Source organism: Mytilus trossulus, chromosome 8, assembly GCF_036588685.1.
Source record: "Mytilus trossulus isolate FHL-02 chromosome 8, PNRI_Mtr1.1.1.hap1, whole genome shotgun sequence".
Lineage (NCBI taxonomy): Eukaryota > Metazoa > Mollusca > Bivalvia > Mytilida > Mytilidae > Mytilus > Mytilus trossulus.
In genome coordinates, this window is record NC_086380.1 from 56,497,954 (window position 1) to 56,511,206 (window position 13,253).

Sequence of the window (13,253 nt, forward strand, 5' to 3'; positions counted from 1 at the left end):
ATACGGAAAATATGTCGGCGAATTGCTTGCTGGAAGCAAGCAATTAAAAATAAGTAAACCTCTTCTAAATGTGGACAAATAAAGGAATTTTCCCCAGAAAAAATTATATGTACATAAGTTGTATAATGAAAACTATCTATTTAGTTATAAAAAACATATGCATATTTTTTTTTATTTGAGGTTTCTTATGACTTTAATCCTGTCAAGTGCTTTTTCACAGCTCCATATGCCATTTACCGAACTTTGTCCACAAGTCTTTTGAAATGCTTAATTACCGGTTCCCCATAATCCTTATGAAAACGAATGAACGATGGTTAAATGCATGTGCAAATAAAAAAAAACGATAATTGTCAGGTTGTTGTAAAGTGTTTAAGTCGTCATAACGACTAAATAACTCGCTATAACGACGTAGCTAAATCGTTAAAAACACGCCAGGAACCCCCTTATGAAATTTACTAACCCAACCCCCTATGGATGTTATATTAGACGTTATAACAGGTTAGCTTAGTTGTTATAACGAGTTATCAGGGTCGTTGCAACGGGTATGCGTGGTTGTTATAACAATTTAGCCTTGTCGTGATAATGAGTTACTTAGACATGATAACGAGTAAATAAGTCGTTATAACAAGTTAGGTAAGTCGATATAACGATTTAGATTATTCGAAATTTCAAGTCAGCTTATTCGTTATTTCAACAATTGTTAAATGCATGTGTAAACTACGAAAACCGATAAATGACAGGGTGTTGTTTGGTGATCAAGTCGTTATAACGACTAAATAACTCGCTATAACGACTTAGCTAAATCTTTTGAACGTCAATAGACTAGTTAATCCTTTAATAAAATAAGTTAAGTCGTGATAACGAGTGACTAAATCGTGATAACGATGACTAAGTTGTTATAAAGAGTTATATTATTTGGTATTACAGGTTAGCTAAGTTGTTATAACGAGTTATCATTGGAACGGGTAAGCGTTGATGTTATAATAATTAAGCTCGGTCGTTATAACGAGTAACTTAGTCGTGAAAACGATTTACTTGGACATAATAACGAGTTAATAAGCCGTAATAACACGGTAGGTAAGTCGCTATAACGACTTACTTCAGTCTGTCGATATTTCAAGTTAACTTATTCGTCATATTGAGTTAAATGATTCTCAAATTAAACTACATTCTTACACTATCCATGCAGCGTTCATAGTTAAAAGATTTATTTTATTTTTGTGTAAAAGTAACAAAATGTTTGTGTGAGGTGTAACTTTTGTGATCTTTCAAAACAAATGAATAATCGTCGTCAAGAAAGGTCAAAATATGGCATAAATCTAAACGACAGAATGTTCATGGAATGTAGTTTACACAAATATGTTGCAATTTATTTAGTTGGCTCGTGATCGCGCTCTGCAATTTGCGGGTAAAAATTATGTATAAAAATTTACTAAAAAATGTATGATGACCCAAAAGAAGATAATATTTCCTTGATGTCATTACAGTAACTACACAGTGGCGTAGGAGTACGCTGAAAATAGAGGCAAACTGTTTAAAGAGATATGCAAAAGGGGACAAAAGTAGCCGAACATTAGGGAGGGGAACCTAATTTTGCCCCCCCCCTTTTTTTCACATTCACATTCTTGAACGTTTCGTTCGTGGCCAAGCATATCCGATAAAGCATTTATATAGAATAGAAGGCTTATATACTATAGGTCAAAGCCACGCGATCCAAACCTTATATTCTAACCGTTACACTGACTTTGGATATCTTCAATTTCTTCCTCGAGCTTTTTAACTCTCTTCTTCGATGCACATTTTTCAACTTTTCGTTCCAGTTCCAGAACTCTTTTCTCAATCTCACGGCAGTAGAAGATATCATGACGTCGACAATCACCCATTGTATGGATCTGAGAAGGCAATCTAAAAAGATATAAAAAAAAAACATTTTTGCATAAATTGTTCATTCAGGGCAGTGCTTTTTCGTTTTTGTTTTTGACATATCGGTTTAATCCAATATTGAAACAGATGTGTTTTAAAAAAAATATGATCCAAAAGATGTGATTGATTTTCCACACAAAAATTACTAGTTGATTTATTTTGAAAACGTTTGCCAAGGGGTCTCATTTGGGGGGTTCTGATCCCGTATCCCGCTTACTGTTTTGTCAGATTCCCGTATCCCGCTTACACTATGAACGTAAGCAATTCTCTTTTTTTTTTGGAATTTTCCGTGTCCCGCTTTTGACTTCATTTTCCGTTTTCACGGCACAATAATTTGACTTTAACGTGTCACGCTCTAAATACAACTTTGAATCTTGAATCTTGATTTGGGATAGGCGCAAAAAAGCGGTGGGGTTAAACATGTTTTGTGAGATTTCAACACTCGCCTATTACATCTAGCCAATGTAGAATAAAGAAACACATAGCTATACGTACATTAAAATAAAATTGAGAATGGAAATGGGGAATGTGTCAAAGAGACAACAACCCGACCGTAGAAAAAAAACAACAACAGAAGGTCACCAACAGGTCTTCAATGTAACGAGAAATTCCCGCATCCGGAGGCGTCCTTCAGCTGACCCTTTAACAAATATACACTAGTTCAGTGATAATGAACGCCATACTAATTTCCAAATTGTACACAAAAAACTAAAATTAAAATAATACAAGACTAACAAAGGCCAGAGGCTCCTGACTTGGGACAGGCGCAAAAATGCGGCGGGGTTAAAAATGTTTGTGAGATCTCAACCCTCCCCCTATACCTCTAGCCAATGTTGAAAAGTAAACGCATAACAATACGCACATTAAAATTCGGTTCAAGAGAAGTCCGAGTCTGATCGATGTCAGAAGATGTAACCAAAGAAAATAAACAAAATGACAATAATACATAAATAACAACAGACTACTGGCAGTTAACTGACATGCCAGCTCCAGACTTCAATTAAACTGACTAAAAGATTATGATTTCAACATATAAACATCAGACACAATCCTTCCCCTTAGGGGTTTAGTATTGTACCATCATAACATATATGAGAAGAACATAACCCGTGTCATGCCAACAACTGGTTTTTGAATAAATGTGTTTAGTTCCGACGCAAAGACCCTATAAGTGAATCAATATTAACGCCAAAATATGCAATCTTTAATGACCTGACAACAGTATCGTAACTATATCCCTTCTTAATAAGTCTATTCAAAGGTTTTGTTAGTTTCTGAGGTGAATACTGACACCTTTGTGCTTTATAAAGAATATTTCCATAAAAAATTGGATGTGAAATACCTGAACGTATAAGAAGTCTGCATGTTGAGCTATATTTACGAATGATGTCCTTATACCGATGATAAAATTTAGTAAATGTTTTGACTAGTTTGTGATATCGAAAACCCTGGTATAATAATTTTTCAGTAATACATAAATTTCTCTCGTTAAAATCTCAAACATACACGAGCGAATCGTACAAGTTGAGATATATAAACACCGTAAGATGGTGACAAGGGAACGTCACCATCTAAAAATGGATAATTAACGATAGGAAATGAAAAATCATCTCTTTTATCATAAATTTTAGTATTCAGCTTTCCGTTAGTGATATAGATATCAAGATCGAGGAAAGGGCAGTGGTCATTGTTAGTATTAGCTTTATTTAAAGTAAGTTCAACAGGATACATTTCTTTAATATACATACTGAAGTCGTCATTATTGAGAGCCAAAATATCATCCAAATATCTAAAAGTATTATTAAATTTGTGTATCAGATGTTGTTTCGATGGGTCTTTGCTTATTTTTGTCATAAATTGTAACTCATAGCAATACAAAAACAGGTCCGCAATAAGTGGTGCACAGTTAGTCCCCATTGGAATTCCGATAACCTGACGATATACGGAATCCCCAAAAGGAACAAAAATGTTATCTAGTAAAAATTCAAGGGCATATATAGTATCAAAGCATGTCCAATTGACATAGCTTTTTGTTTATTGCTACTAAAAAATGACCTAAAAGAGTTTGATCATATATATTCACATTCTGACTTTTTAAATGCCCATTTAATTAGGTGTGTGAATTTTTTCTTAATGAGAATGTGAGGTAATGTGGTATACAGGGTAGAAAAATCAAAATTTTGAACAGATTCAAAATCACCAATATAAGCATGCAATTTATCAAGTACTTCCAACGAGCTCTTGACACTCCAAAAGTAATTAATTCCACTATTAAAACAATGTTTAAAAGAAGTCCGAGTCCGATGTTAGAAAAGGTAACAAAAGAAACTAAGCAAAATGACAATGATACATAAATTAACAAAGGACTACCAGTGGTTACCTGACATGCCAGCTCCGGACCTTAATTAAACTGATTGAAAGACTAGGTCTTCATCAAATGAAAATCATGTTCAATCCCTCCCGTTAGTGAATGGACGAGTCAGGAGTCTGTATTTCAGTTGTTGCAGTTTTTGGCTGTGTATCATATTTCTTTTTTCGTTTATCGTTTAATTTGTAAATAAATCTTGACGTTATAGTTTTTCGTTTGAATTGTTTACATTTGTCAATTTGGGCTATAGCTTTTTTTTTCTCTTGTTGGGATGGTTTCAGCTCAATGGTCGGATTGTTGTCTCTATGACACATTTCGTTTCTAAATTTTACCATGTGATATTGGTTTTACTCATGGTTTAAGGTCATACTGTAATCTTGTATTACGCCATTTGGTCTCTGGTGGCACGGCAGTATATTGTTCTCAGTAAGATTCTAAGAAAAAAAGCACAGTTCACTTCAGCCCAAATATAACCTTGAATTACAACTTTATCTTAAAACTTCAAAATGTCCATACTTTGCAGAGTTCTTAATATGATCTATTTCAGAAACCATGTAATTAAGTGTATAATGAAAATCTATTGCAATAGATTACTTATCATATTTAAACAAAGTTACGAAATAGGATGATGGTTTTAGTGCCGTATAAGATTTAATATCAATTATACGCTTTATTTTTTTTTATCGCACAAAGGGGTTATACTTTTTTCAGTAATTTTGGAAATTTCAATGAATAGTATGTGCTGTTCATTTTTGACCCCTTGGCATTTTTAAATATCTTCCTCTTTTAATGGCAAGGTTATGAGCACCGATTCTTAGTTTACATACCGACGATCGATCTAATCTATTTCATAAAGCATCAACATAAGCTAAACGTTCAGTCATTTTGTAAACATTATGGAAATTAATTTTTAATACTAGTATGCTGAAATATTTGCCTTGCAATCACGGAACGACATGCATCCTTCGAGTTAAATAAATCAAACCATCTTTAAAGAAGTTATTTAAGGGGCGTCTCGCGGGTCTAAATCATTTTTTTTTTATTTAATATAGGATTTCTCTACATTTTTCTATAAATGAACTTTATCTTATACTTAAATAGAAAAATTAAATAAAAAAAATGGGGTCACCGTTCATTTACGCTCACAATCTGCCTTCGGAAGAAGCATACATTTTTGTTAATGTCCTTTTTTTCTGTTGAACTAATCGGAGAAATAGCGGTAATATCGAAATAAAAAAGAACTAAATTACAGAAATCGCTTAAATTTTACAATTATTTAGTTTATGTGCAGCTTATTCGAAAACAACATTAAAATATATTGGTCACTGATGTGTTAAGAAAGATATTTCAATTTTAATGCAAAAAAATGGCATGTTTGCACCAAAGGGAGATAATTTAGAGCTTTTTCAATGATATCTACATTTTAAAAGTTACCTGGGGCCAACACAAATTGATTTTTTGGAATGATTTGTGTACCATATGATAAAGGAACAACTACTTAAGGTCAAGGAACAGTAAATGGACTATGTCACAGATTTCATTAAAATTTGGCAAACAACTCTGGCTCGATGAACTTCAACTGAAAATCGAAAACATAATGCATTTATCTCAATTATCATTTGAAATATTACTGATTGAATTCTTACAAAATGGGTGAACATTTGTATAGAAAGCACATAAAATCGGCGAAAACCCTTTTAAAATTTGTCTTAAAATCGCCAAATCTGTAATTTTACTCCATAGATTTTTCTTAAAAAACTATATGTTGTTGATACATAAATTTCCGTTATAATGATGCAAAATAAAGATAGGGTCACCGACTTCGTTCTTACGGTATACATCATTTAAAGTTGCGTTCTATGTGGAAAAATCAAACAAAACGTCGAAATAATCGTAACGTTATCGCGTTGCAGGCCGTAAAACGTTGATTTTTGACGTTTTTCACTACAAACAAGGTTACAAATTGAGTATTAGACAAAAAACGAAGTCGGTGACCCTATGATTATTTTATATCATTAAAACAGAAATTTATGTGTCAACAATATATAGTTTTTTAAGAAAAATCTATGGAGTAGAATTCGAGATTTGGCGTTTTCAAGACAAATTTTAGAAGGTTTTTCGCCGATTTTATGTGCTTTCTATACAAATGTTCACCCATTTTGTAACATTTCAATCAGTAATATTTCAAATGATTATTGAGATAAATGCATTATTTTTTCGATTTTCAGTTGTAGTTCAACGAGCCAAGGTTGTATGCAAATTTTTAGCAAAATCTGCGACATAGCCCATTTACTGTTCCTTGACCTTAAGGTAATAAATAAAATTTGTAATGAAAAATTAATGTTTTAATTTTTTTCTGAAAATCTTATACCCGCAAGCCTCCTTAAATGAAACTTTTCAGTGTCTTTAAACGTCGAGATCATAAAAGTTAAATTGATTCAGATTGGTCACTTCATAGTTAGTGAAAGTCTGAAAATAGTTTAATTGTGAAACTGATTTTTTTTCTCGATTAAAAGTCCCAAAATAGGTAAAAATTGATGAAAAATGGGAAAAGATACAAAATTATGCACTACCACTCGAATTTTTCTTCGCCAGTTATTATTGTGCTCCTCAATCTTTATTTTTCTGTGTTCGTCTTATTAACGTTTTTTTTTCTTTTGTTTTGTCATTTTTTGCGGAAATTGATATTATTGTATGGTCATCGGTTTAACATTTATATTTCTACGCCTGCGCAATAAACTCCCGGCGAATCCACAAGGGTTTTCAAGATGACGACTGATAGGAGCGATTCAGAATCGCGAAGACAAAAATCTGATTCACAGAATCAGGACGGAGAATTTGAGGATTTCGGGGAAGAACCAGACTTTAGTGACCCTGATGAATATGATGAAGATGTAACTGACGACGGTTAACCTTCATAACATGTTTTTTTCCACCCCATATGTGGGCTTCCGATGGTTTTCGTACTTCTGGAGTGGTTCAAAACCACTTTTATAAGGAGATGTTTAGTCTGATTGCACCCCATAAGTCTTGTTTCTATTGTAAAATATCTTAAACCTTACAGTAGAATTAATACTATATATATATATATATATATGTGAGATCTGTTTTGCGGCAGCAAATGTTTTGTGCTTCCTTTGGCGGGATTCGAACTCATGCTACTAACATGTCTGACGCACTTTACCACTCGACGACCTAGGCTCCCGGGTGTTATCTTTCCTCGCCAGTTTTTATCTAGCGTCGTAACACAGTACATGATGTATAAGGAATTAAGATTGAATTTTTACAAACCAGCTGAATTATCTATTATAGAGGATCTTACAAATTAATGTAGGATACAGTCACAGAAATAATCATATTATTAATGTGTCTGACACAACTCTACGACAGATTTGATCCATCGGATCACCAGTGTACATATTCGTCTATATATGTGTATGCCAGGAAAAAGAAACTTTAATTGAATTCAATAAATATTCAAATCGTAATCTTATTCTACAGTAATCGTGTTGTTTATTAGTTCAATAGTTGACTGTATGTCCTTTTGTATGATGACTATGACGGATGGGTTAACTAAAGTCTAGACAGGCAGTAAAACAACGTCTGGTTCGTTTGATCGTATAATCTGAACTCAATATAGCAACATGATACATAACAATAGCACAACGTTAACAGAAGATAATGATGACGTTAACAATGTGAATGGAAAACGGCGTTAAAAGTAGTGTTAACGTTTGACGCGTAAGTTAAACTGTCTCTAAATCACCGACATACTCGGGGCCACCAGATGCAATGTCCATTAGCTGTGATATGTAGTGGCATGCGGAAAGAACAAAAATAGATTGATCTCACAAATAATGAAAAAAGGATTAAATTATTAAATTACGTAAAAAACTCTTTGAATTTACAGTCTTTTCACAAATAAGAAAAATTAACAAGTCTGTTCACACACGTTAGTTTCTTCGTTCACTTCGTCTCAGATAACAGTCCATGCTGTTGACTTCTAATGGGTAGAGTTTCGTCACGGGTCGATTTGTAATTCCTGATTTGGTACGCACCATAGCGACGCGTACTAATCCGTCCTTGCCTTTAATAGTGTCCTGCACAACTCCAAGTTTCCAATGTACGCGCTTTGATTCGTCGTGTATCTGAACGACATCGCCTTCTTTAATCTTCCGAACGTCGACTCCAGCTCTTTGGTGATATTCTCGCAATGAAGTAAGGTATTCTCCTTTCCATCTCGTCCAGAAATTCTCAATCAATTGTCTCTGTCGTATCGTTTGATTGTTCAAGTTTGTGTGTGTTAATTCACAAACATTTAGATTGTCAATAGCACTATTTGACGATACATACGGTAAAGTTGTTATTCTTCGTCCATGTATAAGATGGGATGGTGTAAGCGGCTCCGGATCTCTGATATCTGTTGAAATATACGTCACTGGTCGATCGTTGAGTGTGGCTTCGATCTCTGTTAATACGGTCCTTAGAGTCTCGTCGTTGACATGTGCACGTCCTAATACTTTCTTAAGTGATATTTTTGTTAAGCCAATCATTCTTTCCCACATGCCCCCGAACCATGGAGCTCTATTTGGGATGAACTTCCATTCAATGCCATAATTCTGAATATTTTCTTTAACTTTTCTAGAATTGCAAAGTCGTGAAATTTCGTTTGAAGCAGCTTTAAATGTTAGCGCATTATCTGACATCATTATTTTCGGCACTGATCGTCGACTTACAAATCTCCGGAAACACAAAAAAAAAGATTCTTCGCTGAGATCGTAAACTAATTCCAAATGTACTGCTCGAGTGACAGCACATGTAAATAGGCAAATGTAAACCTTCGATTCTTCGTTGTGTCTGTTTCTTGTCGTTAACGCACCTGTGAAGTCTACACCGGTGATGCTAAAGGGTGTGGCATCTTGAACTCTCTCTTTTGGTAATGGTGGAATTTCTGGTGCGGGATAAGATTTTCCGATTACTTTTCGGCACGTTACACATTTCATCAATATAGATTTGACGCACTGTCTTAATTTCGGAATCCAAAATGTTTGTTGTATGTATGCTAGAGTGATATTTATTCCTGAATGTAGTGTATTCTCATGTGCTTCTAACACTATCAAATGTGTGAGACGGTCCTTTGCCGGTAACAGATATGGAAACTTGACTGTTTCTCCTACTGTCGCATTGTCTATTCGGCGGCCACCACATCGTAATAATTGCTTTTCGTCTAGAAAGAGCTTTAATTGTCGCACAAGTGTTTTGCGTTTTGTAGAATTATCTATACAATTTATTTCGTCACTAAATATTTTACCTTGTGTATATCTTATCCATAGGAATTTTGCATTTTCAATTTCATCACTACGTAACAAATCTTTCTTTTGTTCAGTTTCCGTTGCTCTGCAGTTCGTTGCGAATCTCATTACATATGCGGTAATGCGGGTTAGTTTTCTATAAGAATTGTACCGTTCGATATCTATGATTTCTCCTATACCAATACGTACATTTTGATTATTCTCCATAGTTTCAATTTTGTCATCGTTCTCCGATATTGTTGTACATACACTAGACGTTACATTGTTTCCGTTCCATGTCGGCCAATCTTCTTTGCTGTTTAACCATTTAGGTCCACTAAACCATATTTCGTTCTGTTTCAGTTCTTCAGATGTTATACCACGTGTAAGTAGATCTGCGGGATTGTCTTTCGTAGGGCAGTATCTCCATACATTATCTCCACACAAACTTTTAATTTCTTCAATTCTGTTTTTGATAAATTGTCTCTGTGGTTTTACGGATGAAAGCCAACTAAGTACGATTTGACTATCACTCCAAAATTGTATTTCACTGAAAGTTTCTGGAAAGTTTTTGCAGATATGATCAGCAAGTCTTGCTCCAATTACAGCCCCCATAAGCTCTAGTTTTGGTAAAGTTATAGTCTTGATAGGCGCAACTCGATTCTTTGCCATTACTATTGTTGGTTTTCTGTCATACAAGATGTACGCTTGTTTTGTTTCCTCAACCTTTTCAATGAAATGTCTTCTCTCCTGCTCCATTATGATATCTCCATATATTTTTAATAAATCAGGTTTGTTTGCTAGACGTCTAATAACGCTTCCTGTCCTCTGTTTAACCAATTCCAAGTTATGCGGCAGCGGAAGGAAATCTGCTTTCCATGGTAACTTAGCTGTGTACTTTCCATTTTCTAGTATTATAGACTTTTCTCCGCTTCACAATTTCTATTCGTTTCTCAACATCTTTCACGTTTTTGCATGTATTTGGATGATGGGATTCTTCACAAAATAAACATTTCTTACGTGACTGTTTCCTGTTCTTTCCTGGAAATGTTTCGGCAATAAACGAAGCGGTCGGTAAAATTTCTAAATCTTCATTACTTGGACCTGTAGATTGTCCTGCGCCCTGTACGCATACTTCCCTCTTAATTGCTGTTCTCAATGATTCGATGTCCCAGTCGTCGTTTCCGCGGTCTCGGGTTATGTTTTTTCGTACATCGGACGGCAACTTATTGTATATTATAGGCGTAAGAATGGCTCCAAATGTACTCTCGTTTGTTCCTAACGATTCTAATCCGCGTATGCTACACTCAATTCTGTCGGAAAAGTTTCTCAAACTGTCTGCGTTTGACCTCGGTGCGGGTAAATCAATTAAATTCTGAATATATGCGTTCGTGATTTTGTGGTTCTGACCAAACCTCTCTCTCAGTATTGATACGGCTTGATAGTAATTTGCACTTGTGAGTGGTAAACCGGCGATACATTGCGCGGCTATTCCCTGAATTTGATTTTGCAAATATGTAAACTTCTGCACGTCTGTTAAAGTATGGTTATCGTGTATTGTTGATTGATACGCATCCCAGAAAGGTTGCCAGTTTAACAAATTGCCATTAAAATATGGTAGATTCAATTTTGGTAGCTTGTGGTAGATGCTAGAATTTGTTGCGCTCATTGACGATCTGTATTGCATATCATTATTCTGCATGGGATGTGGAGTATTACATGTAGATGTGGAGTTGATAAATACAAAATCTGCTGCATTTGGATTTAAGTTCTGATTAGAGCTAATTTCATTTGATTTATTTTTCTGTTTTGAACTTGATGAATTGCGTACTTTTGTCAAAATTCGTTCTATATCTAAAACATACCGATCTGAGTCTTCTATCTCTGCTTCCATGTTTTCCTCTGCAATCTCCTCTAATATTTCATTATCAAGTTCCGAAAGAATATCCCTCTTTTTCTTCAAGGTTTCACATAGGCTTTCTATTTCGTCGCGTTGTGTTGTTTCTTTCTCTAATTCCTCTTCAATCTTTGAAATTAATCTTCTTGCGGCTCCTCGATGGCCCACTCTAATGGCTTTCTTTTTCGTCATTATCCTGGTCACGGCACCAATATGACGGATGGGTTAACTAAAGTCTAGACAGGCAGTAAAACAACGTCTGGTTCGTTTGATCGTATAATCTGAACTCAATATAGCAACATGATACATAACAATAGCACAACGTTAACAGAAGATAATGATGACGTTAACAATGTGAATGGAAAACGGCGTTAAAAGTAGTGTTAACGTTTGACGCGTAAGTTAAACTGTCTCTAAATCACCGACAATGACATTGTCTTTAAATCTTCGAAATAAATTTGTTATTATAATACATGGTCTCGTTTCCTTTTATTTAAACTATAAGTACATAATCATTAGAATAGGATGAACATATTGTCAGATGGATGATTCATTGTATATATGACATCCGCAAATTTCTTTTTAAATATAATTCTTTTAAAAGATCAAATGTTTCCAATCTTTGAAATACAAAAGATCAATTGTTGTATAAGACACCATTTGCTTTATGCCAAGGAAACTGACAATCTCTTAACCGGTTTACTGCACAAGAAATACTTCCTTGTATTTCGTTTAATGTATTTTAAAAACAATTGATGCACTTCCTTACAATTAAAGTAAAAAAGATTTTGATCACCTTAAAGTCCATCATTTTCTAAAATTAAAAAAGGTGACGGATTTTTAGGAAAACACGTATGTAGTTCAATCTTGAGTAAGTTTGTCTAATCCAGGAAGTATAAACCTTTTTGAGGTTTATCGACAAATTCCTTTTGCATGCAATTTTGAAAATCAATATTTTCCAAAGATTATATTGTTCTAGAATAAGCAAGACTTAAGTACAATTGTCATATCAAAAAGAACAAAAGAGAGAAAAGAAAATTTAATTCAAATAACATCAATACGTGAAACATGTTCCCGTGTCATTAGTATTACTATCTGTTGCCGGTTGCGGTTATATGCATTTTAACACCGAGGCCATATATACGATAACAATCAACACTCTAATAGATGTCCGGCTACAACATGTGATTCTATTACATTCGTCAAAGTTAAGATCTGTTCAGGGTTTATTTCTTTCTGCTTTTTTTCTTTGGGATTATTTGTTATGCGTTTCGTTACATTGATTTGTTTTGTACACGTGTCACTGTAGATAGTATTAAACGAACTTTTGCAGGGGAAACTAAATCTTAATTAAAGAATTAACAAAATGAGGTAACACAAAACATCAGAAATCTCCACAAGAAAGTTATCCCCCCATCCAAAAGGATAAATAATCACAACAACGTATACTAATACATGACTTTGAACAATACAGGTTTCTGATATTGATAAAAGGTATGTCTATGGGTCAATTTCTTTTTGCATATGACCCACAAAACGGAACTAGAAAATTCAGAAAATATTAAGACTACAAACAGTTTGGTATCTTAATTGTATTTTTCTTGTTGTAATTTAAATTCTCAATATACTTGATTGCAAAATATTTAAGCTGTTGAGAAAAACTAATGTCTATCAAGTGTTGGATCCAGTGGTTGTACAAATCAAAAATGGGGCTGATGACAAAAAAGCTAGTTATATTGTAAAGTCATTATGAATTATCGCGGTATTTGTACTC

The 13,253-nt window shown here is 34.2% G+C and overlaps 2 protein-coding genes across 2 annotated transcripts; both read right to left on the minus strand.

The window, feature by feature from the left end:
• Positions 1–8,244: 8,244 nt before the first annotated feature.
• LOC134727782 (uncharacterized) lies at positions 8,245–10,341 on the minus strand. Its single transcript, XM_063592170.1, has one exon. It carries the CDS (start codon positions 10,339–10,341, stop codon positions 8,245–8,247), a length of 2,097 nt encoding a protein of 698 aa, XP_063448240.1.
• A 127-nt stretch (positions 10,342–10,468) lies between these two features.
• LOC134727783 (uncharacterized) lies at positions 10,469–11,671 on the minus strand. Its single transcript, XM_063592171.1, has one exon. The coding sequence runs from the start codon at positions 11,669–11,671 to the stop codon at positions 10,469–10,471; it is 1,203 nt and encodes a 400-aa protein (XP_063448241.1).
• Positions 11,672–13,253: the final 1,582 nt, after the last annotated feature.